The 26223-nt window shown below is 47.6% G+C and overlaps 1 protein-coding gene across 1 annotated transcript in view; it reads left to right on the top strand.

Moving 5' to 3' along the window:
* P3H2 (prolyl 3-hydroxylase 2) overlaps positions 1 to 23542 on the top strand; it is a 68572-nt gene extending 45030 nt beyond the window's left edge. The window contains exons 2-15 of the mRNA XM_032698382.1: positions 6754 to 6900; positions 7347 to 7536; positions 10235 to 10366; positions 11488 to 11630; positions 13070 to 13159; positions 13651 to 13691; positions 14187 to 14281; positions 17105 to 17232; positions 17818 to 17913; positions 18006 to 18156; positions 18681 to 18798; positions 19275 to 19350; positions 20282 to 20422; positions 21457 to 23542. Coding sequence (XP_032554273.1) covers positions 6754 to 6900; positions 7347 to 7536; positions 10235 to 10366; positions 11488 to 11630; positions 13070 to 13159; positions 13651 to 13691; positions 14187 to 14281; positions 17105 to 17232; positions 17818 to 17913; positions 18006 to 18156; positions 18681 to 18798; positions 19275 to 19350; positions 20282 to 20422; positions 21457 to 21549 — 1641 coding nt within the window. The 3' untranslated portion in view covers positions 21550 to 23542. The remainder of the gene's footprint in view (positions 1 to 6753; positions 6901 to 7346; positions 7537 to 10234; positions 10367 to 11487; positions 11631 to 13069; positions 13160 to 13650; positions 13692 to 14186; positions 14282 to 17104; positions 17233 to 17817; positions 17914 to 18005; positions 18157 to 18680; positions 18799 to 19274; positions 19351 to 20281; positions 20423 to 21456) is intronic.
* Positions 23543 to 26223: the final 2681 nt, after the last annotated feature.

The raw sequence follows: 26223 nt of genomic DNA, 5'->3' as shown, positions 1-26223 counted from the left end.
CTGTCTATTATCAGTCAGTATATCAGATGAAAGCTCATTATTTGCCTAACAGGGAGTGGCCCATGGGACTCTTACTGGTGGTCCCTGAGGAGGGGATAGCCACATCCTGCTTGTTCCCAGCTGCTCGATTTCATTAGCTTGAAATGCCTGGGCTAATCTTTGATACTTTCCCAGGTGAGTGATGACTTGGGCTGCCACAGGGATGCTGTAACAACAGGAGGAAGGACAAGCATGAGAAAACTTCCTCTCTGGAAAGCCTGGCTGGTTTTATACCCTCCACCTTTTAGTATCAAGACTGCATGTTGCCATTAGCCTGTAAGTGTATTGCTTCTCCCATTCTACTCATCTCCAAGGGCTAAGAGTTAATTACCCAGCCAAGGAAAACTCTTGGTGTAGGAGCCTCATGGGTAACCATCTGCACAGATTCCTGAGGGCTGAATACATCCCACCTTTTCAAGTGAAAATTATAAGGGAAGCTCTTACTGAGCTTTAAAATTATGCTCAGTATAGGCATCCTTAAAAATAGAGAGGAGGAGCTGGTCAGAGCCCATAATCTGAGGTGTTTTGCAACACTGACTGTGGTGTGGCCATCGTGTGTTGGCAGCATGGTGGTATGTTTGAAGCTGGAGGGAAGGGGGCAGCTGTCACTACGAGCTGATAGGAGTGACTTTTTTTTGTCCAGGGTGGTGTGCTGCAATATGTGTATTGCCAGCTCCTGTCTGTGATCTCAGCTGTTATCTACAGGAATGAAGGGAAGAATCTCATCTACAAGGGGTTTCTTGTCTAAGCTTTAAAACCCCTGTTGTGGGGGTTTTTGTTTTTGCCAGGAGAGCCCACACTGCATATTATAGGGATTTTTTCCTTGTTGAAAATACTGTTTCACATACAACTTAGCTACCAAGTATGTTAGAACTGAGTGTCGACACAGGACAAAGTCTGACTCACAGTGTTTTTCACAGTCAGATCGAAGGTTCAGTAAACACAAGCACATTTCCCACTGCTTGCTCTGCAGATAAATCCTGCAATTCTTCAGTGTGTTTGAGATTTATATGGGAAGGTCCTTCCCACTGTGAACTGATTTTGCTGTGAGTAATGGCCTGCTCCTTGTGCAGGATTTGTTACACAAGTGTACACTGAAGCATATAATTCACAGCCAGAAACGTGTAGAACTCTTCATTCTTATGTGCCTGGGAACAGTTTAAGAGGAGCATGTCAGAAGGAAGGAAGGGAGGATGTAAGGGTCAGTCTAATTTGCTTTCTCAATACAAAATGGCTCTTTTAGTCGGGATTATCCAGTCAGTCTGCTCTGCACGGACATATATACACTTACGTAAAATACTGCCAGCACGGCTCAAGAGTGAGATTGTTAGGAAATACGATTTCTATTTTGATTAATTGAAATAATTTTTTCTATGAAGAATGCTGAAGTAGTTTGTTCAGTTTGGTTTTAAATGTCCAAGTATCTCCTACTTTCTGGAGACTAATTCAATAGCTAGTCAGCTCTTTTGACCATGTGTTTACCAATCCACACATGATTTTGGACTCAAAATTGCATGTTGGAATACCAAAAAGCCCCAAACCCGTCCTAGATTTCCTTTCTCATGAGAAATATTCCCTGTGCCAATTCTCCAAATTTGTTCTGTTTTGGATTTGGGTCTACCAGAATGATTGGTAGGCAGTGGCACACAGTGAGCTGGGGTGGTCCAAAGGAACTGTCCAAAGCACACTGTAGGTTGTATTCATTTTGAAAGTGAAAAAGACCTCTGCAAAGGTGCATGTGGAGCCTCCAGGAATGCATCGTTACTGCCCCTCATCACAGCAGTGTCAGAGATAGGAGTCAACCCTGTTTATCTGGAGTTGGAAGAAAAGAAACTAGAAAAGACTTTGGACAGCAGGGGATAGTGTGTTACTGAACTGCTTCACATCTTTGTCTCTTGGCACCTATTCCCTACACTTGACTAAGGTGCTTTCCTGTCATGTGTTTGCCTTGCTCTCTGATTTTAGTGCTTTTATGGGGTCGGTGGGTGCTGTGGTGTGCTGCAGACAGCTCAAGCATCATTCAGTGAAGATGTGAGCCCATCAGCAGAGGGAAAATTTCCTGATTAACTTCTCTGGAGAAGTTTTCCTTCTTATTTGCAATAATAGAACAGTTGAGACAAGGTCACATGCTATTTATAGCCATCTCACTGCTGCTTGCTTCTACTCACCCAGGCAGTAAGCTCTGCACAGACACAACGAGATTAATCCTTCACGGCACTGAACCTTTTATTTCCCTTGTTGTCTGTGGTTGCAGACTCCAGAGCCTCCCTACTCTGCAGAGCCCAGGGCACTAAGCCTTCAGTACAACACAGCAGCAGTGGAGCTATGGAAAAGTTTAGAAAAACATTATCTGTTCAACAAACCAGGAGTTGTCTGGGAGGGTTGAGACTTTTTTTTTTCTAGGTCAGCTGAATAGTTTGAAATTTTTCCTCACAAGCTCCATGCCAAGCTCATGCACTTAGCAATTAACTGAGGTTATGTGCAGGTAGGTCCAGTCCTGGCATGGCAAGAAACGCTGGATATTTGAGGGATCTGACATATTTTCCAGTATACAAACCTTACTTCTCTTCCCCTCTTAAAAAAAAAAAAAAATTAATTCAAGCTATGTTTTATGTGCTGAAGATACCTTAATATAGAAGCAGGTTGGATTATGACAGTCTGATACAGAATACATGACATCTGCAAATATCTGATATTATGTTCAATGCAATGGGAACTCATCATGAAAAATAGTCTGAGGTCTTGGTTATATCATACCTGTGACCCCTTGTCTCAGGCAGTCAAAAATCGATATTGCTTTGGCTTCATTCTCTCTTAAATCTTCTGACTTTTGTATCTCTTCTGTCCTTGTTTTTGCCATGAAAACCTCAGGGTGAGCTGAATACTTGTAGTTGTTCTGGCTACAGCTGCTTCCCCCCGTAAGTTGCAGTATGTCAATGTTCAGTGTAAGCAAAGTGGTGGTGGTAGGGCAACCCGTGCCCTGGCTGTACAAGCAGAGACTGTAAAGCTGTGTGATGCTCATCTCACAAACCTGGCGTGCTGCCTGTTCCACTTTGTTATCCCCAATGCCAAGCACCAGAGAGCAAACTTTAAGGACTGCAAGTTTTGGGTCACTGTAGCTAAAGCCACGGTGCTGCTGTGTGTCCTGTCTCCTGGGGAAGGGGCCAGGAGTTTATGGAAGCTTGCTGAGCATCTGGCATGAGAGGAGCTTTGGTCAGGATTTGTCATCTGTAAATAGTGAGGGCAAGTGTGAATTCAGAGCAGGTCCCTCCACGTTTAGCTGAGCCAGTCTGAGCTGCTTCAGGTGGGCTTTAGGGATGAGGGGAATTCTCTGTGTTTCTTTTTGAGGGACACAGTGATGGTAAAATCAAAAGCAAGTTATACATGTTCCAATGAGACAGTTTATTTTTTAAGCATGGCAGGTTGGTGACAGTGGCATTACAGGTACAAATTAGACTGCTCAGGATGGAGTTTACTGGCTTAAACATAACTTGACAAGTACTAGAACTATTAAGGGTCTGTTAACATTGTGTTATGTGATTCATCATGCAGCCCAGGAAGGCTCCATAAGGCATTTTCTCAACGGTTATCAGTGAGAATTGGGATCAATTGTCTAATAATGCTCAAGATGTTCACTCAATGTCCTTTCTCTAGCCTGTGTTTGTTCCTGTGTAATCCTGTGGTTAAAGCAGCCTTCCTAATCCAAGCCACCTCTGCAGGCTGGAAGTCACAGTCCCACTGAAGTCCAGGCCAGCACTGTCCCAGATGGGAATGAAAGTGAGCATTTGCAATTTGCTAAAATTCTTTCATCCAAAACTCTGCTGCTTAAAATATTTTTCCTATTTTTCTGTGAAATGACCCACTCCTAGCATCTCAGTGAGGAAAATAAATATTTTCCAGCATCAGAACCCAGAAGCACTTACATGTGTTTTCCCCTTCTCAGTTCTAGCTGTTGGCATGTTAAGATCAAAATGGACAGGGCAGGGTGGTCCTGGGGCTCTCTCAGTGCTGATGTTCTGATTTCATGTGTCTTTGGCTGAAACACACAGGGTTTGGTGCAAAGCTGCAGTGATAGTCCAGCAATCTCATTCCAGTGGGGTGAGCAAGCAGACCTTAGAACACATACTGAGGTTGTGAGTCTACAGTGTCATTTTTAACTTGTGATTTTCATTGAGCAATGGTTTGTACAAAGATCAAAATCGCCTTGCATTACGTGCTTGCACATGATTATGGCCCCCAAGTTACTTGCCATCCAAATAAACAAAATCAGTACTCTGTGGGGGAAATGCTATTATTTTTGTTGTTACTCATTTAAAACAATGGAAAATCAGGCACAAAAAAAACCAAAAATATTTTTTTCCAATGGCTGCACAGTGAGATTGTGACAGGGCCAGGAACTGAGTCCAGGTGTCCTGAGTCCCAGCCCAGACCTTTAAACACCAAAATATCCCGCTCCTTGTGAATTCAGAGTGCTTTGGCAAAAGTTTCCCCAGAGTGTTTCATTACTAATGTCAGTGCTAGACTCTGAATGTGTCTTACCAGTTAGGAATTTGCATTTATATACAGTCAACCACTTAAAAACTCCCCCAAACTTAGCAGCTGTTGGCTTCTTTGTGTTACTTGAGTGTTTCTAAGGCAAATATGGGACATGATAAATTGAAAAGCATTGAGTTGAAATGTTCTGCTTTGAGTCCACTTAGCAAATGCCAAAGGTCATTTCTGCTGTGCAGAGCCAGCAGGACTAGATACAGCATGAGCCTTGTTTGAAAGGGATTTTCTGTTGTCTAGAAATCAGGCTCTTCCTCTCTCACAGGGGTAGATGTTATCCAGAAGAACTAAGCTCGTCTTGGAATCTGTGACAGTTTTTGACAGCTTCCTGAAAAGGAGATGGAAGGAAAGGGAAAAAGAACCTCCCACAACAGACTGTTGCAGGTTGTCTCTCAAGGGACCACTTCCCTTGCTGAGGTGCATTCACCCCCTTTAAAGTCTGCACAGACAGGGTGTTGTTTGTGAATAGAAATTTGTGGTGTGTTGTGGAGGAATGCAGTTCTACTGAGCAGCTCAAATAGTGGCTTCTTTAGAGGCCTCTGGAACAGGTCAACAGCTCACATGTCTCCAACCAACTTCTTGCTCCATCTCAACTCTCTTTAGTTACCAGCTGCAGAGACAGTCCCACATACACTCAGCAGGACCTGAAAATTCCCATTGTGAGATGCTCTGGTCAGTCCTTTATCCTACATCCAATGATGTTCAGCTTCAGTGAACTTTTCCAGAGTGGGGTTGTGTTGAGGTGAGCTTTTTCGGGATGGGGTGCATGTTCTGAGTGGGAATGCCTCTTTAAAAAAAAAAAAAAAATTCTATACTTGAAGAGGTTTTGATTTTTTTTGTGCTGTCTTGGATAAAAATTTCTTACAGTCATTTTTTTCGCCTGCTGGAAAGCCAAGGGGTTATTGTGGAGAGTGATGTCCTTTGGAAAAGTCCAAATGGGACTGGAATAGATGTTGTTTTTGCAGTAAAAGCTGGCTTCCCTGCATATGCTGTCAGTACAGAGATAATCCTTAAAAACTTCTGAAGTTTACACAAGGCAAATTTTTTGCATTTCTGTGGGCACTGCAGCACAGCTGTGCTTTGCTGTGCAGAGGGCAGGTCTGGGGAGCGGGTTGGGTTGCCATCTGACCAGGGCTTTCATCTTCCTTTTGGAGATACTCATGTGTGCTTCTTTGGCCAGCTCTGCCCTGGAGCTTCTCTGCCCTGCTCCAGGCCTAGGATAACAGGGTGTGAAGCTCACTCTTCACTGCAGGTCTCTGTTCAAGAGGAATACTTGGACACAGCCTAGCAAGGGCCAGCATTAGCCTGGTCCTGGCTGACAAGCTTGGGTGAGCCTGGTCGGACTGCAGACATATCCAGGGGACCTGACTGCAGGTTGCTAGTTCTCAGGGGTGTTGGCTTTCTTTCAGGAGCAAGTGCATTAGTGACTTCTTTCTTGCTAGGTCATACAGATGTTTCACCTGAACATCTATTCTGCTCCCCATGCTCCCAGCAGCTGCTGTGGATGTGTTCAGCACTAGCATTTCTATTTGTTTATGAGGCCTTCTCCAGGGTGAAACTAGTGTCTGATCTCAGTTCTAAATGTCTAAATCCGAAGTAACTTGATTTACCAAAATAAGCTCCTCTTTATACCCCTGCCTCTATCAGCAGAGTCTAGCCTTTTGCAGCTATACACAGCTGACCTTAATAAATGGTCCCAAGTCCCCATTTCCAAGCAGAAACCTTTAGCTTGGACATAGCTCAGCCTCCAAGGCTTGTAGAGAGAATCGTCTCAGCATCTGCTTTCCCCTCCTCCTCTCCCCTCCTCTCATATGTCATGAGAGCATCTTTCTATCTGGGGCTGTGGAGGGGGTTGGAGTAGCTGAGTTAAGAGGATGTGCTGCTGGAAAATGGGTTGGATTCCAACACCAACAGACCGTGTTGCTGTGACCTGTATGGCTCTCAAGAGCTCCAGCTCTTCCCATTTCACTTGCACTGGTCTCTCCTCTCACTTCAGCTGTTTTCTTTAGCCCCTGTGTTCGTGTTTTCCTTGGTTGTCTCATCGTTGCCCAATCCAATGGTGACAAAAGGGTGTCAGAGATACAAGTGTCAGAGGATGCAGCATAAACTGCTGTGTTCACTTTCCTACATCATCAACCTCACTTGGTCTCTCTTACCTTGTTACAGCTGAACAAGCTGGAGGAGGCAGCAAATGCAGCTCACACCTTCTTCATGGCAAACCCCGAGCACATGGAGATACAGCAGGACATTGAGAACTACAAGACCACGGCAGGGAAGGTCAGCTTGGTTGACCGGGAGGCCAGGCAGCACATGGTGAGTCTGAGCTAAAGAGGTGCACAGGTTAAGTATCAGGCAGTCTGGAGAGCAGAGATTTAGGAGGCCAAGAGAGGATCATCTACGAATGGGGAGACTTTTGCTGAGGTCTGTATTAATGGACAAACAATACAGCAAAGCAAACTCTCCCTTGCAGCGTTTTCCTAAGCAGACAAACCAGCTCCATTGATGATTCCCTAAGTGTGGAGGAGTTCAGAAGAGCATTTAGGCAGGTTTTTGAGGTTCCAGTGGTCCAAAAGTCCATTGTTGGCTTAGAAGTGGTTTGGTACAACCAGTTGCATCTGGTAAGTCTCTGGGGAGATTGTTCTGTCCCTACTCATTTGTACCTTCTTTTGAGAAGCATCTGGAGTTGGCAAGGGCAGGGTGCTGTGGCCCAGGCAGCATAGCCACCTCATGGTCTTGTGTTCTGCCTACCTACTCTGCAGGAGGACTACAGTGCTGGAGTGAGGCACTACGACAGGGAGGAGTACGAGCTGGCCATTGAGTTTCTGGAGCGCGCGTTGAAAGGGTACTACACCGAGGATGAAGATTGCCAGATCATGTGCGAGGGGCCACAGAGATTTGAGGAGCATGAGTACCTGGATTATAAGGCTGGTCTCTACGAAGCTATTGCAGGTGAGATCTTTTTGCATTTTTAGCGTTCTCGCCCTTGGCCCTGAAATATTTTTAATTACCGAGTTTGGACCTTTGGCTGGATTCGGTGAAGTGTCTTCCCTTTCATCGCTGCTGCGTGTGAGTAACACTGCAGGAGGCACTTAGAAGTCCAGAAAGTGCAAACTCAGAGAGCAGGGAACTAGGACATCTAGTTTCAGTCCTGAATAGAAGCTCAGCTAGAAGAATTGCATTTCCAGATGTGTGGAGCATTTGCAGCTTTCTGTAAGAGCTGGAAATGTAGGTGCTTTATCATAAACTGCTTCCATTTCCCCCTGTACACAGTCTCACACACCTCCCTGGAATCTAGACATTGCTGGCCTCTGTTTATGTTTTCTGTTTTTGAGAGCATATGAAGAGAGTAGCAGAGTTCTCTTGGCCGTGCTCCAGATGGCCAGGAAAGTTGCCAAAAAGGCTCGTAACATAGATTTTCTCCCCATCCAAAAGGATGGATTTGTCATTAGTGGAGGCCCACCTAATTATGATCTTGACTGAAATCTCCGGAAAGAATTGAATGTTCCTATGTAATCTTCATATTTGTATGCGTGGCTCTGAGCCAGAGGGAATTAAAACAGTTCATTCTCACTAGAAATGAGATTACATTTAATTAGTCATAAGGGAAGGAAGAGCAATACATTAAGATTTGTTTGGTGACAGAAATCGTAGTTATCTGCTTATGGTTTTGGAGTTGCATCAAGCTCTGGAGTCTCACTTCTTGTGTGGAAAGTACTTCACTCAGATGCAGACTGTTTTTTGGGTTTGCATAATTCTGTTTGTGTCGAGACAGGAAATTTAATTGAAACAACCAAGATGAGAAACCACTAGCATACCGGATGGGGAGCTGCCTTTGTTGGGTTTGTTTATCCATGCAAAAAATAGAAGAAGTGTTGTAAGGGCTGACTTGGTACTAACGTAACTGTCAGCTGATCATACCTGCTTTTAGAGCATGACCAGGGCAACAGGGGCCACATCAAGAAAGCAACCTTCACTGGCAAAGAAAACCCACCTTCCTTCTCACTGAAAGCTGCTGCTCTTCAGACAGGTTTTGGTCTCTGATAAATTGTTCCTGTGCAAGTTGAGTGCAGCCTCAGTGAGCAGAGATGTTTCTCTGCTGGTCCCCCTGAAGCACAGACATGGTCATGATGTGGTGGTCCTTAACCCAGAACATCACTGGGGAGTGAGAAGAAACCAGATGATCCTTGCAAGTACTGTGTCTTTAACAGATATGCCTGGGTAAACAAACTCCAGGACCATTCAGGTACCCAAAGAAACAGGGAATTCAGGGCACACAGAAGGAAATAAGATTTGTAATGTGACTGCTTTTCTGTAGGGAACTAAGTGGTTCCTTACAGGATAGCATAATGCAGAGTTCACTCCTGGGTGCCAGGCACTCAGGCCCGGATGTTTCAGCTGGGAGTGGGAACGCTATGCACCAAAAAAAGAGTTGAGGTTTCTTCAAAACTCGTTTCTCTTTTCAATCCCAAACTTATTTGCTGTGCTGCTGCTTGAAACACTCTCACCTCTCCCCCCACCTCAGGGGCAGATACATTTCAGAGAATTGATTCCAGTCTAAATAGCCTGCACTTTGACAGTACCAAGAAAAAGCAGTGCTTCTCAGTGATAGATTGATTATTTCAGGTTTAAATTACAACAATATTATTTATGTCATTTCCCTTCTTGCTTTTCTTAATGTAATACCCTGGATGTGTATGCTAAGTCAGACTACCTGTCCAGAGCAAATGGGGACTGTTTCCACTTGATTTCATTGCAAATTCCTCAGGCTGTTTTTTTGGCAGCCCTGAGAAATGCTTTGGTAGCTGAGCACATGGTTGTTTTCAAGCCTGTGTTTGTTCCTTAAGGTTTTTAATGGTGCGTGGAGACAGAGCAAGCAAAGTAGATTTGTAAGTACATTGCAGCAAAGACTCCAAAGTGGAATCAGATGTCAGTGTTTGCTTTGAAATTGTACAGCTGGTACAACGCCTATATTGTGAATTCCCACCAATTAAGAAACTTTGCTAATGGCAGATGTTTACCATGTGCTTGTGATTCCCTGGGAGATAGCTCATCTTTGAGAAGCAGCAAATGTGGGGATTTCTGCTGCTCGTACTTGCACCTCAGACCTTTCAGACTGGAGATGCAGGTGCCTTGAGAATCTGCAGCAACCCCTCGTAGCTAAACCTCCCCATGCCCTCAGGAACTTTCTTGCTGCTGAAAGGAGAGGATTAAAGATGAGCTGAAGGAAACGAGTCTGGAGATGGATTTCATTTGGCAGCACGTATGGCCACCTTGTCTTCACACTTCCACTTGCTTTATGGGTGTCCTCACCTTTTGTTTGGCTCTTGGGGTTGAAGAGGTACTTGCCACCTGCACATCCCTGCACCCTGCAGCAGCTCCCAGCACACAAAAGAGGTGCTCAGGCTCCCTCTAGAGTTGACAGAAGGAGGAAGGCGTTTCTAAAGAGTGGCAAAATTGTGACTGCAGCTCTCCGTTGTCTTTGGGAAGAAGCCTAATCTCTTTCTCTAGGTGCACAATCACCTGCTGGACCAGAGCAGCATGAGTTGCTTGTCCTTCAGTGGGGGAGTTTTAACTTCTGTCTGTCCTTGTCTCAGCACCATCACCGTCCCTCTCAGCTCAGACCATCTTCCCCCTCTTTTCTTGGCAGATCACTACATGCAAGTCCTGGCCTGCAAGCACGACTGTGTCCGAGAACTCGCCACGCGTTCGGGCCGTATCTCACCCATCGAAAATTTCCTTCCCCTCCATTACGACTACTTGCAGTTTGCCTATTACAGAGGTAAAGGCTGTTGTATTGTTCCTCATAGTACTCGTTGAGTTTTGTTCATTTTGTACAAGTTTCAATTATTTCATATGTAAGTAAGGCTATTTCCCCCTGATGTCTGTGCTACAGTGATGCAGTGGCATGGTCTGAAAGAGTTGGGAAGCAAAGGACATTGGACATTGTCTCTTCAAAAGTCAGGTTGACTGAAATGCAATCAGATAGTTTTATAAAGGTATTTTAGATCATCAGTCAGGTTTCAAAAGCTCAGACTTTAGATTCAACATTACTATTTTTTAAGTAAATTATGCTTTTTTAGGGTCCTTTCATTTGCCTTTTGACATTAATGTTTTAGGGATTTGTGTTTCACATTTTCTGAAATGAACTGATAGGGGTTTTTTTCTAAGTTAATATATAACAGATATATGAGTTACCCCAAGCTTATCCCAAGATGCCAATTTTTGCCAATTGCCAAGTATTTTAAGATTCCTAGTAAAGTTGCAGGAGTTGGCAGCATGGCAAAACGTCGGGAGTTGGCAGTGCTATAAAATATGGCCAGTCTTGTGGTTCTGTGTGCTGTTTTATTGTGTTCTGTTACTTGAAAGAAAATGTAGGCAGACTTCTACTCTCTCAGGCTTACGCTAAGAGCCTCTTTCCTGAAAAGGAAAGAATGTGTGAGGGTCAGAATTGCTATTCAAACATAAAAGGTTCTTCATTCATCAACACAGTGGGAAGAAAGCAGGAGGAGTCAGCGGTGTTTCGTGTGTGGTGTACAGGCTTTTTAATTCCTCTGCCCAGTTAGAGGTTTAATGTGGTGGATAAAACCCCCCATAGGAGGCAGTTTGATGCCAGACAGCATCCACATCCTGCCCGATGTGCGCGTGAGGGCAGAGAAGTCTTGTCTTTGTGCCTCACTTTCCTGGCTGGTGAAATGGAGTGGTTAAAACAAGGCTGCATCAAGAGTCCTGGAGAGTGCTGGGCTGCCCCTTCAGCTGGTGGGGAGCTCAGGCTGTGCCCTCCCTCCCTGCAGACTGCCCTCCTCGGCTCTGCCCTGCTGTGCTCTTTGTGAGCCCCTGGCAGTGCCAGTAGGGCTGTGCCCCTCTCTGCCCCCCCCTGACTACTGTTGTATTGCCTCCCAGTTGGTGACTATGTAAAAGCCCTGGAGTGTGCCAAATCCTACCTCCTCTTCCACCCTGATGATGAAGATGTCCTGGAGAACGCAGGTTATTACGAGGGTCTCTTGGAGGGTGCAATGGATCCAGACACCATCAAACCCAGAAAGGTGAGAGTGAGTGACACCTAAGAGCTCTTCATGGGAGGCTTTAACAAAAGCATCAGTTGAAAATAAAAGCAGCTTGGCAGCTTAGCCACAGTGGGACCACTTTGAAAACAGAAGTGGAAGTGCTGGGCTCGCTGGTTATGCCAATTGCCAGGGTGCAAGTCCAGAGTAACTGGTGCAGGGGAGAAGCTGGTGGGCAGGATCTTTGTAAACGGGGACTTCAGCTTAGCAAAGGCCAAGCAAGAGCAGGGAGAGTGATGAGCAAGTATCTCAACAATGTAAATCCTCATCATGTCCAGTGCTCCAGAGGAGACATGGAGGAGGAATGCAGTGAAGCACTGAGCAAAGGGCAACCTCTGTTAAGAGAGGACTGAGAAATATTGTCCCAAGGGAAGGCTGGGATGCCAGTGTTACTCTCAAGTCCTTCAGCTTGGAGTTCAGGGCTCAGCCTGTTCTGTGGGGAGTAGCTTTGCTATCACAGGATTAGGCTGGGGTCAAAAAACCAAACAGTGTGTGTTGTTACCCAGCAGGACAGGCTTCCTCTCCGATCCAGGCAGCCTTTATCTGTGGCCATGCAGCTGCCTTTCTCACGATGCAGAAGTTCTTCCCATACCATCACAGCCCTTCTGAGGCTCATTTCCCTTGCACCATAAGTAGAGGGTAGGCAGGAATTATTTTTTCCATTCTCTCGGGTATTCTTTGATTTCCAGGCAAATCAAGGTTAATTTGGTAAAATGCTAAAAAAGAAAAGGGAAATGACAAAAAGGAAAACAAGAATAATTATTGTTTTTCCTCACAAAATAAATCTAGGAAAAAACATTGACAAAAGCATTTAATTATTTCCAGTAATTTGAATTTTTCTGTTAAAAAAAATGTGATTTTTGCTTTGCAAAGTCATTTTCTAGGAGAAACCCCAGTGTTTTATTTACAAATTTTTCATTCAAAATAAAGCCCTCTGATGGACAGTTTCCAGCTGGCTGTGCTTTGTGGTCCTCATCCAAGCGCCCTGAGTGTATTCCAGGCTGTGCTGCTGTAACCCACCCACAGCCAAGCCCTGGGCTCTGCATTGCACATGGGGACCCAAGGCACTGCCCAGCCGGGGTCCCTGCCCCACCAGCCTGAACCTGACCCCCTTCTGCAGCTGGGGCTTCTCTGGCCAGCCTTTTACCCAGATATTTGGATGTTCTCCAAGGTGCTCAGCACTCTCTGCCAGCTATGGGCATGTATTTTGGGGATTCAGACTTCTCAAATGAGTTGCTGAATATCCTTTCTGTAATGTACCGAGCAGCTCAGCCCTGTGCCTGGGGTTACTCCAAGCGTCCCTTACCCCCCAGGAGTCTGTGGTGTGGCATGAAAACCAAACCCCTCTAAAGCAGAGGTGCATTGTCTGTGTCTTGTGAAAGCTGCATGTGCAACTACTCCCCTTTTCCTTTTCTTTTCAGGAAGCAAAAACACTCCTGCAGCGCCATAAGCTGGAGTCACACCTCTTGCAGGTGGCTGCGGCCGGCCTTGGATACGCCTACACAGAGCCGGTAATGCCTGGGTGTTCTGTGCCCAGGACCTTTAGGAGTTCACAGCTACAGGACCAGCTTCCCCTCTCCTCTCTCCTATAAAACCAGTCCTGTGTAGAGACTCAGAAGCTGGATCTTGGCTTGGTTTGTTCCCTGTGGGAAAATGGTGATGGCAAAGCAAGGGTGGTGGCTGTTCTGGGGTGAAAGAGATGCAGATGCAGCTTAGTCCAACTGTCCTGCCATGCTGTCTGGCTGAGTCTCAGTCACTGCCATGGTGATGGGTTGAGACAGAGAAAGCTGGGCAAGTTGAACTCCCTGTGAACTCATCTTACTGTGTCAGTTCGGTTTGGGGTTACATTTTCGATCTGGTTACCTCAATCAGTTGCCCAAAGTTATATGGGGTGGATCCAGAGAGGCTGGCTGATGTTCCTGGGTGCAAGGTAGGGCAGGTAGCTCCCTGGCTTTAGCTGGAGCATTAAGTTAAGAAGCTCGACCTCTCTCTTTTCCCGCAGAACTACTGGAACAGGTATGGAGCCCGCCAGGATGAGCACAGGTGAGCCACCAGCCGCCCCAGCTGATCCCATGGCTTCACCATTCCACACAGTGGGGTGAAAGGGAAGTGCCTATGGATGGGGTACCAGCCTGCCACTCGGGAGGGTCCTGCCCATCTACCCCAGCACACCATCATGGTTGAATTAGGGCCTTTTGCCCCTTACCATGGCAAAGATTCCCACAAGGACCTTATTTTTAGCTGAGTGCCTCAAAACTAGCAATGGTCTAGAGGCAACTTGATTGTTGGAGCAAGTGGTGCTGTTCAGGTTTGTTGCTGTCTGTGCTTTGCTGGTGGAAACTGTTCCCATTACCAGAAAAGCAGTTTGCCACGGGGCAGAGTGAGGGCTTCAACTTGTATAGTTGTGACATTTGTGCAAAGCACTGATTTGCCTGGTTTTTTTCATATGTTAGTTTGCAAAGGGTGCAAAAGCGTAAGTCCAAGAACTGGAGACCTGTGGCCAAAGTCATGATGTTCCTCTTTTCTCTTGCTCCTCAGTGTCCCATCAAGTATCAGCAGTGAACCAGAGGATGGGCCTCGACTGTCCCTGGCAAAGAAACCCATGCCAAAGCCAGATCGAGAGTTGAAGGAGGGTAAGTCTGATGAACAAAATCAGGAGATTTTTTCCTATTGCTGCAGACTGCAGACTGCAAAGGCTGGCTGCTGAGCAACGAGGGCCACTCATCTTTCAGGGGGTTGAAGTTTTGTTTGAGAGACAGAGAAGTCTTCAATGCTGCCACAGCATTTCTGGGTTTGTGGATCCCACTAGCATTGCTCTGCCCTTGGACTTGCTTTTCCCACCTGCTGAGCTGTTCAGTACAGAGCCCTGAGAGGTGAAGGTGGGAGACTGGGTCTTCCTCACAATAGGGAAAGTGGCACCAGCAAATAGTAGTCTTGCCTCAAGATGCTTATAAGATAAACATGTTCCCTATTGTCAGGGCTCCAGAAGGATGGATTCTGGAAGTAACAGTCCTAATGCTGTGCAAAATGTGCTGGATCACACCATGTTAGCAACCATTTCTCTTTGCAGACTGGTTTATGATTTCATGTCTTAGCTTACATCAAGTCACTTGTTTTTAAGCCTGTTGGCAGACATTCAACTGATTTCAGCACATTTTCAGCAACCACAGAAAATACCATAACATCTTCTACTAAAGATTTTTCCCTATAACAATTTTGAATAACAATATTGTAGCCAAGCACCAAAGCAGGCTTCTTGCTGCAAAACAGTGGGGTCTCAAGCCAAGAGGTGTCTTGTGTCTCCAGTGAGCCAGCTACACAGCAGCAGGCAATTAAACCTCCCTGTAATGCAATAGATGGTTTTGCTTTTTTGGGAATTTCACAGCTTTCCCCAGCCCAAGTTGTCTCCAGCTGCTCAGTGCTGTGTTCAGAGTATTGTTATCCCTTCTCTAGCCATACATAAAGTAGGTGAATACCACAGGAAGATCCCAAACAGCTTGCATAAGCCAGGAGCTGGTTGAATTATATTTGTTGGCCTGGTTGCCCTCTATAACCAAGTAATTTCAGAGTGCTTCTTTCTGTTTTTTCTTCTGTGTTTTTATTCTGGTTTACTTGCAGAATGTTTTTGTTTACAAAGAGAACTGAAACCATTCAAAAAGAAAATGGGATTTTTGTCCATCCAGCTGCTACCTTTCTCTGTTGTCTTTTTTTCTTTCTCTCTTTTCACTTGGAAAAAGAATAGGCCAAAAGAGAAAAGTCCATTTTAATTTTGTACTCTTCTGTACTTCTTCCCTTCCCCCCTTCCTCTTTCTGCCAATTCCTTCACTCCCAAAAGTAAAAAAAAATTCCTCAGTTTCTTTGGGGTGTTTTTCACAGAGCACAGGCACAGGAAACAGGTCTCTCTCTGTTAGTCCTTAGAGGGAGTTGGGGGCAGTGAAGGCAGGCAGGAGTGTGCTGCTGGTATGGGACAAGGTGTTCACGGCACAGGGCCACCTCTGCTGGTTTCCTGTGAGAAACAGAAGAAATGGTGGAAGTGGTCAGTGATGCCTTCCATCCCTCATGGGCCTATGGCTGGGGAAGAGCAACATCTGAGCTGGAAAACTCAGGCCTGAGTTGGAGTGTGTGTGCCAGGAGTTTGGATTTGAGAGTCCTGTTTCTGATCCAGCTGCATTTGCAATAAATGTTATTATCAAGCAATAAGATCAGCACAGTGAACATCAGAAACGCCCCATCTTCTCCATTTCCAAGAAACCTAACTCTTCAGAAATAAACTGGGATAGTGGCAGGGCTCTGTTATGTGGGTTATGTGTCCTCCATAGACCGAGGAGACCTTCCAAAAACACAGTGTGCCTCAATAGACAGGAAAAGTAGAGATTATAAAAGCAGTGTCACAGAGAAGTTTCTTTGTACCAAGTGGTGAGAGAGGAGCTCCTTGGCTCTGTTTCCTCTATTTCATTGCCTCTCTGTGACAATGCATAATTTTCCTCACAGCTTAGGTGCATTTCACCTTCCTCCTGGAGAAAAATCTGGTTTAGGCTTTTGTTGTTACCATTTATTTCATTTTCTCTCTTCGAGGAGACGCAGAGAAGAAGCTTCAGAAAATTTAGAGGTAATTTAGAGGCTTTGCCCTGGTTTTTTGATCAGTAAAATTTGATGGGGATTGAGCAAAACCCCTGGTAAAAAGCTAATCTCTCTCTTCTCCTTACCTGTTTGCTCAGCATGTGGTAAGGCTTAGTTGCCCCATACCAGGTGGGAGCTCAGCAGTGTGAAAGCCCAGCCACTGCTATATTCCCATTCCAAGGATGTTACCTGGACCCCCAAAATGCAGCCAAGCCATTGGCAGGCAGAAGGAGGCACCTCGGAGGCAGGATGTGAGGGATGGCAGGGACAGCCAGGGCAACTCCTTTCCCTCAGTGGAGGATTGTCCTCAGACTCCTCTGGCTCACCCACTGCCAGCCCCCTTCTTGGAGGAGAGCAAGCTCAGCACTTGTGAGGCTTTCTGTGTGTGTAAATGACAAAAAACCCACTGATGACAATTGCAGAGAGTGGCTTTGCATGCCAAGCCAGCAAGATCCACACAGCTCCAGTCCAATGGAAACTTATGGCCTCTGATGATTTTGGCAACTGGGCAGGAGGGCCAAGTTAGCCACTGTCCACCTCTCTCCTTGTGTCCCATCAGGTTCTGGCGTTTTCAGGCTGTGGTCCCTGTGTTTGCAAGGCAGCTGATGAGGAGGTGGAAAATGCTGATGTTCTTGCAGCAAATTGATTTCATCTCTGAGCGTTCCCATTGCTTCTGTTTCTTTTGTTGCTGATGGGATGCCAAACTTCTGCTGTGAAGCTGTGAAGCTCTTTCCCTGGCTGCACACCTGAGTCACTTCAGCTGGCCCTCAGTCACGGTACAAGATGTCAACAAGGCCAGGGCATGTTCAGCAGGGTTGTTTTGTGTCTCTCATCAGGGGGCCCACTTCTCTACAACGATGTGAAGTTTGTCTACAACTCGCAGCAGCTGAATGGCACCCAGCGAGTGCTCCTGGACAACGTCATCTCGGAGGAGCAGTGCCGGGAGCTGCACAGGGTGGCCAGTGTGAGTTGGCAATGCCCCTGGGGGAACATGGCTGCCACCTGGGCTGAGTGCCTGATGCTCTCCCCAGCATCAGGTTTGTGATAGCTGAACGTGTGACCAGCCCTTGGAGAGGTTCTGGGTTCATACCTCGCTCTTGAGTGTTGCAACTGATGCCAGGATGCCTGTGAAGAGCCGGCAGATACTTATCCCCATAGCACACCCATAACTGCAGCACAGGAGCTGCTGCTCCATCTCAGGCTGTTCCTAGAAACATGCTGCAAGATGGAGCCTGTGTAGAAAGAGCTCGTTGCCCCATGTTTCACACAGTCCCAGAGGATGCTCATCCACAAGTCTGGTTGAGCCTTCTCATTCACCATTAACTGAGTCTGGGAAGGGACTGAGGGTGCCTGAACATCTCCAGTCAGGAGTGGGTGGCTGATATCCATCATCCATGTTCATAGAGAGCTTCAGCACCTTCCCACCAGACTCATCTGTCCCTGTGAATGCAGCCCTGGGGAATTTGGGGAAGAGTGTGCCAGGTGCTTCTACTGCAGCTCCCCCTCTCCTGATGAACCAGTTGACCAGCTGTGTATTCATGCCTTTCAGGGGATCATGTTGGCTGGAGATGGTTACAGGGGCAAAACCTCCCCCCACACCCCGAACGAGAGATTTGAAGGAGCCACCGTCCTCAAAGCCCTCAAGGTAGAGCTCCCTCCTCCTCCTCTTCCTCTCCCATGTTGTCCCTCCCAGTGGGCACATGACACTGACCTCTGTTGCCCCTTCTCCTTGCCCAGTATGGCTACGAGGGCCGCGTCCCACTGAAGAGTGCCCGGCTCTTCTACGACATCAGCGAGAAGGCTCGCAGGATCGTCCAGTCCTACTTCATGCTGAACTCCACCCTCTACTTCTCCTACACACACCTGGTGTGCCGCACTGCCCTCTCTGGTGAGGGCTCGGGGGGCCAGAGGCAGGGCAGGGCTGGGGGAAGGGAGGGATTTAGCCCTGGTTTATGAGTGGGGGTCCCAGGCCTGAGATTAACTGTGCTTTGCATGATGGTTGAACTGGTGGCCAAGGGTCGGGCAAAGTCACCATCCCCACAGCAGCAAAGGGTGGGCACTGCTGTCCAAAAGACGCTAATTTCTGGGATGTCTCTTGGTTTTCATGTCTGCATCTCTTCCTGTTTTCTCCTCCCTCTTCTCTTGCCTCCTCTTGCTGTCCCTTCTCCTCTCCACCCCGTGCACGGTTCTCCATTTCGCTTCCCTGCAGTAAGGAACAAGCAGAGCTGTGCAAATCTGAGTCCTCAGATGTTGCCTTTTCTCCCCAGCCTTTGCTTTTCTCCTCTCATCTGTGAACACCACCCGGAGTGGGGACGGGGCAGGCTCCCACTCCATGATGGACCTCACAGAGCATGGCATTTCCATCTCATCCACCCTTTCCCCTTCCCCCTTCCTCCACATGGTCCTGCCTAGGCCAGCAGGAGAGGAGGAATGACCTGAGCCACCCCATCCATGCTGACAACTGCCTTTTGGACCCTGAAGCCAATGAGTGCTGGAAGGAGCCTCCTGCCTACACCTTTCGGGATTACAGGTAAGAAGGAAAGAAGGGAGATCTGCACCCAGGAACCCTCCCCAAGTCATGGCATCTTGCTTCATAAGATTAAAGCTGCTACATCCCAGCCATGGTAGAAGTGAGATCCAGCAGGTAGTTTATGGTGCCAGAAAGCATTGTGGCTAAGCTTGATGCCATGGTTTACTTACAATGGCTCTGTGATATTTTAGGGTTGGGAGATCCCAGCTGTGGCCCACAGGACTGTGTGTCTGTCAGATGTTTTTGGTGCAAAACAGGAGGGTGAGAGCTGGTGGGATCCAGGGGATGTTTTGAGAATTGCTCCCTACCCAAGGAGAGTTCTGCTGGTTCTCAGCTGTGTCCCTGAAATCAGAGCAGCTTGGGTGACCCCCACACATATCTTGATGGAGCAATGTGGGATCTGTCCTGGAGGCAGGGGTCAGCCTTGAGCCCTCCCCACTGCTCCTGTCACAGGGGTTTCCTGCTTCCTCCCCCAGTGCCCTCTTGTACATGAACGCGGATTTTGAAGGCGGCGAGTTCATTTTCACCGAGATGGACGCCAAAACCGTGACGGTAAGGGGGTGCTGTGGACCAAATGCTGTTCTGAGGCAGCCCGTGCTCAGGGGCTCTGGGCTTCCCCAGGCAGCCCGTGGCTCCTACCTTGCAAACAGCCCATAAAAAATCATGTTGGCAGAAGTGCACAGATCTTCTGTTCACTTTGAGGGGTTTTCTGTGCCAAGCAGGAAACCTACAGATCAGGGGTTCTCATCATCCCAGCGCAGGCAGAGGGATGGCTGCTAGTCATCCCTGCGTGGAGGACTGCTGAGCTTCCACCCCATCTTGTGGCCAAACATGAAGTGGTGCTTCCATATAGATGCAGTGCCTGGCTCGGGTCTCTTGTGCTACAGTGGGTCACAGTAGTGGACATAAAACCCTAAGAGGGATGTGGCTCAGGCACAAGCCCTCACCTCTGTGTGGAGCCATTGGGAAGCTGGGCACCCCCTCTGTTGTTGGACAGAGGTCTGGGCACCATGCTGGTGCTCTGGAGTTTGGTAGGTGCTAGAGGGTAGATTGTGTTTACCTAAGTGCCTGAGGGTTGATTTGGTTGGCACTTCTGCCCCTGAGGTTCTACAGGATACCTCCTGTGGACTCTGCAGAGAGAAGAAAGAGGCATTGCACAGCTGTGCCAGGCTTAGCCTGAACCCCCCTGGACTTATGCCATGGCCCCATTCTGCTCTAGGTGGTGACCTGTAGGCTTTGCAAGGACTCCATGTCCTTTCTGCTTGATGTCTGCACAGCGTGACCAAGCTTGACACCTCCCTATTTACCCCACGCATTTTTTTCAACCATGCCCAGAGCTCTACATGTCCTCCAGAGCAGCTCACCAGGTCCTGGGGCGACACAGAGAGATACCCAGTAAGGTCCCAGGCCCTGGACCACAGCGAGCCCAGCCACAGCCAATGTGTGCTCTCCTTGCTACCCTGGTTTTGCCTGTTTCCCACAGGCCTCCATCAAGCCCAAGTGCGGGCGAATGATCAGCTTCTCGTCGGGCGGCGAGAACCCCCACGGGGTGAAGGCAGTCACCAAAGGCCAGAGATGCGCTGTGGCTCTTTGGTTCACCTTGGACCCTCTCTACAGAGAGCTGGTGAGTCCTTCCGTCATGATTTGAGGGGGAGTAGGGGGGTACCCACCATCCCACAGGAACCAGGACCATCTTATTCTCCAGTCCCAGCACATCTGTTTTCCCCCCACTACACCCCCACAGCAGCATTCCCACCATATGAGCTGCTATCCCTGGGACTGTTTTTTCCTGCCAGTCATGCTCCTGGGCACCCATTGCCCTGTGAAGTGCTGGCTGGGGTGCTGAGTGAGGTGTGGAAGGGCTCCGTGCAGGGCTGGGCTGGCCATTTCTGACACCTAGTGGTAATAGCCTGATGGTTGGGGAACTCCTCCAGAGCCATCCACAGCTCAGTGGTGTGTCGCTGCTGCTGAGTCCTCAAAGACATGTTGTCAACCTGAAGTCTGTGGGTCTGGGAACCCAAGATGCCTTGGAAAATCTGGGCTGTGATGCCTTTCACCAGGCACCCTCCAGATTCTGTTTTAAAAGGCTGATGTACCAGCCCCTACCTCCCTTTGGTATCAATTCTGGTCTACAAGAATAAAAGTTACAAGACCAAGCAAAACTAAATGCAGGGAGAGTGCAAAACCCTGGTGCCTTTGCCTTGTGATGCAGGTGGGCTGTGAGGTTTTGGGAAAAGCTTATTTTCAGTCATGTACTTTAATGTCTCTCAGCTTTTTTGTGCTAGTGGTAAATCCACTGTGCTTGTTGCCTGTATGGTGGGAGATCAGCCCTGCCCAGGGGGCTTGAAATCATGCTGAGGGGACAGGAGGAGGGGATGCTGTGGCAGTGGCTGCCAGTGGAGTGTGATGGGAAACTGCAGTACATCAACTCTGCCCCAGCTACTGCAGTCCTGAAGGGAGGACGGAATTAGGTATTGAGGTGGAAAGGGATTTGATTAATTTTGCCCAGCAAATTCCCAGCTCAGGTTCCCCATCCTCTCAATACACTGCTGTGAAATCCTTGCTGTGTGTCCTCCCAGCAGGCTGAGCCACACTGAATTAGCTGAGAGCAGGCACTGAAGCTCTGCTGTTACCATTTCTCCCCTTCCACTCTTGCAGGAGCGAATCCAGGCAGACGAAGTGATCGCGATGTTGGACCAGGAGCATCTAGGACCCAGTGAAATGAACATAAACCCAAAGGATGAGCTATGAACTAGGCCAAAGACTTTTTCTATTAAATATTTATTTAATATTGTTAATCTTATTAGAACCCTTCTATTTTTGTACAGAGACACTGTATAAATTAACAGGTTAATATGATTGTGGAGTTTTAAGAGTGCCTCTTCTGTGTTTAGCACAGCTTTTGCTGGGACCCTCATCTCTGTGCCAGCATGTCCTGGCGGGGCTGACTCTGCCTTCAGCCTTTCCTGTTCTTCTCTAGCACTTCTCAGGACTCATTCGGGCCCAGTTTACCCCCTTGGAGGACCTATTTTTTGTTCTCCCTCAACCAAAAATAGCTGCTTCTCTTTAGCATCTGCTAGAGAAATGTCTCAGGTATGCTAATGGACCAGTCTTCCTGCTCCTGCTAAGTGCTGGCGGAAGACCTGGGCAGTGCTGCTTTGTGAAAACTGGAGCACAAATCAGTAATGGCTGTTCTTCACCATTTGAAATATGCTTTTTAGGGGGAAAAACAAAGGAAGGTCCAGGTCCTACCAAAATGCATATACCTTGGTAGCCATGCAAAGCTGGTGTTTGGGCATTAATTCTGAGCAGACTTTCCAGAAATCAGCTGCTGAGCAGGAGTATGAGCTGTGCACAGGGATGAAGGGATGTGATTTGCAGTTGATTCTGGTGAAAAAGGGTCTGTCACTCGTGTTCAGTCCCTTCTCTTGGGAAGGCTAATGGCCTGGGAAGCATGAAGGAAGCTGCTTCACATTGCATCCTTTGTGCTGCCAGCCCAGTCTGCTGCTGGTAAACCCCAAAGTTCATAGTAAACCCCGTAATTTCCAGGTCCGTGTTGGAAAGCAGCTGAAAGGCTTAGGAAGTTACAGTGCCATGGTGTTGGTTGATCATGATGCAGCTCTGTACTCTGGATGTCCTGCCTGCATCCTTCCATCCTGACGGTGCAGAAGCAGTAGATGTCCATGGTGTGGTAGCATCTATTTGCTCAGAGTAGTTCTGAGAGGGTGTTGCAATGAAAGCACTTGTCACCTATCCAGGAGATTTACTAGGCAAGTAACTGCTGCTAAGCCAGTAAATCATCCCTCTCCAACCATTATATTTACTCCTGTGTGTGGGATCAGAGCGGCCTCTATCTCAGTCAGAACAAGCATTGAGTCACAGAATTGCCCATGTCCCAGAGATAGGGACAACTTTTATTTTGATCTAACAGCTGCTTCTGGTGCTACTTCCTAAAAGGAAGGTTGCAGCAATCTTTACTGCTGAATTTACTGCAAGAATTCAATGTCTCCAGAAAACACTGCAGGGATCTTTGCTGGAGTTCTCATCCTTGAGCAACTTTGCTCAGCTCCCTGCTGCATTGGCACTTTCTCAGTCATTTTCTGCTTCCCTCTGCCAGCTTTGACATTCCCAGAACTTAAAATCTGCAATAGAGAATTGTCTTTTCTCTTTGCTCCTGCAGCTTGTGCCTATTCAAGCCTTCCAGGCTCAGAAGCACACTCTTCCCATCCATTCTCAGGCTGCAAGGCTGTAGACAAGATGGTCCTTCTGTAGAGACCTCCTTAAAAGCTGGTCCTGGGCAAGACAGAGGGGAGCTCAGTGCATCTGGAAAAACAAATGCTCAGACTATGAAGAGGGCACCATTACCACCTAGAAAATGCTGGAAGAGTCATTTGCTGCACCTCCTCTGATGCTGAATCTGCAGAGGACAAAGCTCTGGGTGTTTCTGAGTCACCAGCATGGTTTGTTTCTTTGAGATTATCTCCATCATAGACTGTTGAAAAGATTGATCATGTTGGCTCCTCAAAGAACTGCCCACAGATCTCTGCCTTCAGAGACCCTTCTCTGCTAAAGACCCTCTTCTGTAAATGCTTAACCCCCTCCCCGTTTTCAAAATAGCCAGAGGAGAAGCTGGGGGGAGGAAGGGGAGGGCAGCTGTCAGTTTGGAGAGCTGACACCCATTTCATCGTCCCTCCATCTGCACTTCGCTATTGCATCCAAGGCTTGACTCCTACATGCTGCACCTTCTGTGCCACAACCACATCTGCCCAAGTGCATCCTGCAGAGCTGCCCCCTCAGTGCAGCCCCAGCCCTCCCAGGGCTCCAGGGATCCCACCAGCTGGTCTTCCTGTGAGGAGATGGGGGGCTGGCACTGGTCGTGGTTGGTTTGCTGCTGTGGTGGTTAGCCAGAGCTGTGTCTAAATCCAGAGGAAATAAACTAAACACATCTGGGCCTGTCTTTGTCTTTCTTTAGTCAATTAGTAGAAGGAGAGATTGGGGAATTTGGGGTCTGCCTCATGATATTACCTGTCCCTTTGGGGTTTCCTGCCCCAGACTTTAGAGCACCCCTCACCCCTCCCATGCTGGAGGAGTGTCAGAGACACCAGTGTGGACAGGATTAAATGTGTATGTGCTTTTGGCTGCCTGTCCATCTCCATTACTCTGTATCCAGCTGTGCAGTAACTTTCATACCACTGACATGCTTCAGGCAGTTTGGTGAGCAGGAAGAGGGAGTTGCAGCCCCTGTGCTCTGCTGGGGTGTACAGAGCACGACAGACACTTTGGGTGAAACGGCCTTGGTGCAGAAGTGTGGAGCAACCTCAGAAGGATGCAACATTTTGGGACTCAATTGCAAACAATTTCCCAAGACGGGAGAAGGCTGCCTGGGCCATGCTGCTCACCACGCTGCTCTGCTGATGGGACCTGCTGGTGGCCTGTGCCAGGCTGAAGCCAGGAAACAGCAATGTGGTGAGTCAAAGGCACTTTTACAGTTTCTTTGTTTGTTTCAGCTCTCTGCTTTGGCAAAGTCTAGCTCAGAAGTGGATTTGTATTTCTGCTGCAACAGCAGAGATGGGTGCCAGGTTTATTGGCACACTGTTTATTGGCTCACAGGAGCAAGTCCCAGAGCTCTTTGAGACACACAGCAAAATACAATGTAGGTTTTTGGGTCTCTTTTGTATCCAACTGGGAGGTTGTCACCAGGGTGGCTCGGCCTCTGAGAAACTAATTTCAATGTTGAGATTTGATGTAGGGGCCTGGCATGTGCTAGAGCTGTCAGGGTCACATTCAGAGTGCCTGCAGGGCACCTGTATCCTTCGAAAAAGAAAGCTGAGAACAATACTGAATGTATAACACTCCTCCTTGGTCAAATATGCCCCAGGGACAACCTGATGCACTTACATTTTTGCTTCCTGCTACATTGATTCACGTTGTTATTCCTCTCTTGCCCTGCCAGTCTGATAACTGCTGCTTCCCAAAGCACCAGGACTAAGCAGCTCCCCAGGGAGGCAGTGTCTGTAGTCACACCACTGAGCACAAAGCTGATGTGCATTTCAGAGCACACTTCATGGCTCCCAGGCCAGCTCTGAGCTCCTCTGGCCAAGGCTTGGCCACCAAAGAGAGGCACAACCCACTTAGTGTTGGCCATTTGTTATACATTTCCCAGTTCTATCACCAGCAGTAGGAGCCGTTTGGAGAAGGAGATGGTTGAACCATGCCTTAGTTCCTTGTTCACTCTGCCATGCCCTTCCTAATAATAATACATGTAGAGTGGGATTAGCAGGTTGATTTATGACAGTCAACGAGGAAAAAAAAAAAAAGAAAACAACTCATGAAGGAAACATAATGGAATTTAAAAGTATTTAAAACAACAACTGACATGGTTTTGTGTGTTTGTGCGTGTTTGGGTGTGGATATAATTTTGAATGCAAAGCCCTGCATGGTATTACTCAATGCCAGGAGATCTTTACTAGCAAGGAGCTTTGCTTTTGTTTTGATGTTCAAGTGGGCTCAAGCCAAGTTTAGTTGCCCCTCGCAGAAGGCTGCTGCTGTGGTGTGGGGACACTGGAGGAGCCTGCTCTGTACCACAGGCACGTCTCAGCACAGGGAAGTCAGTAATATTTCAGGACAATACAGATGAAATGATGCCTTCATTAAGGAGAAGATGAATCATTGCACTTTGCAGTCAGGGATGCAGCAATAGACTGTGAAGAGCCGGTGGCAGTGAAGGCACCAAGGTGTGGGCAGCAATGTCTAACAGGGGTCACGATAGCCCAGCAAGGCACCTGATGCCTCATGCAGAGGGTAGGTGCATGGAAAACACCTTGTACGAGAAAAAAACCCTCCAATAGAGGCCAGCAGAAAGTCTGAGGCTGAACCCCTTTGGGCTTTAAATACCTTACTGCAAGTGGCTGCTGACAGCTTCCCTCCAGCCAAAAGCTCACCCCTGAAACCTCACCTGAAAATAAAACTTGTGGGTATTTACAAATTCCTGAATCTATAACCAAGACTGAAATACCTAAAGCTTTTTTTGTCCAGTGGCTACAATCTAATCAAACCTGGACATTCCATAGGCATTAGCCTAAGAGACTTTCTAAGGCATTAATTTTAAGCCACTGAACCTCACCAATATTGTGGAGGCTTTGGGCCATGTGGACAAGGCAGTCTCCAACAACTCCACTGGATGATGACTAATCTCTGTTATTTCCAAGGTGGAGTATGATAAATTATAAAACATCGTGCAGTTGGACCCCTTTATGTGTCAACTTTATTTCCCAGCCTCTAGAATGACATAGCAAAATACAGCAGCTTTGATCACCCTTGGAGCCCCAGCCACAAGCCCTGCAAGCAATCAGCCTGGCTGAAAACCTCTTCTGCTGCCACTCCATCCCACCCCACAGCTGCATCCCTCCTGCTGTGTCCCCACCC

This window comes from Chiroxiphia lanceolata, chromosome 10 (genome assembly GCF_009829145.1).
Source record: "Chiroxiphia lanceolata isolate bChiLan1 chromosome 10, bChiLan1.pri, whole genome shotgun sequence".
Classification (NCBI taxonomy): Eukaryota; Metazoa; Chordata; class Aves; order Passeriformes; family Pipridae; genus Chiroxiphia; species Chiroxiphia lanceolata.
This window is presented reverse-complemented; position numbering and strand designations above follow the sequence as displayed.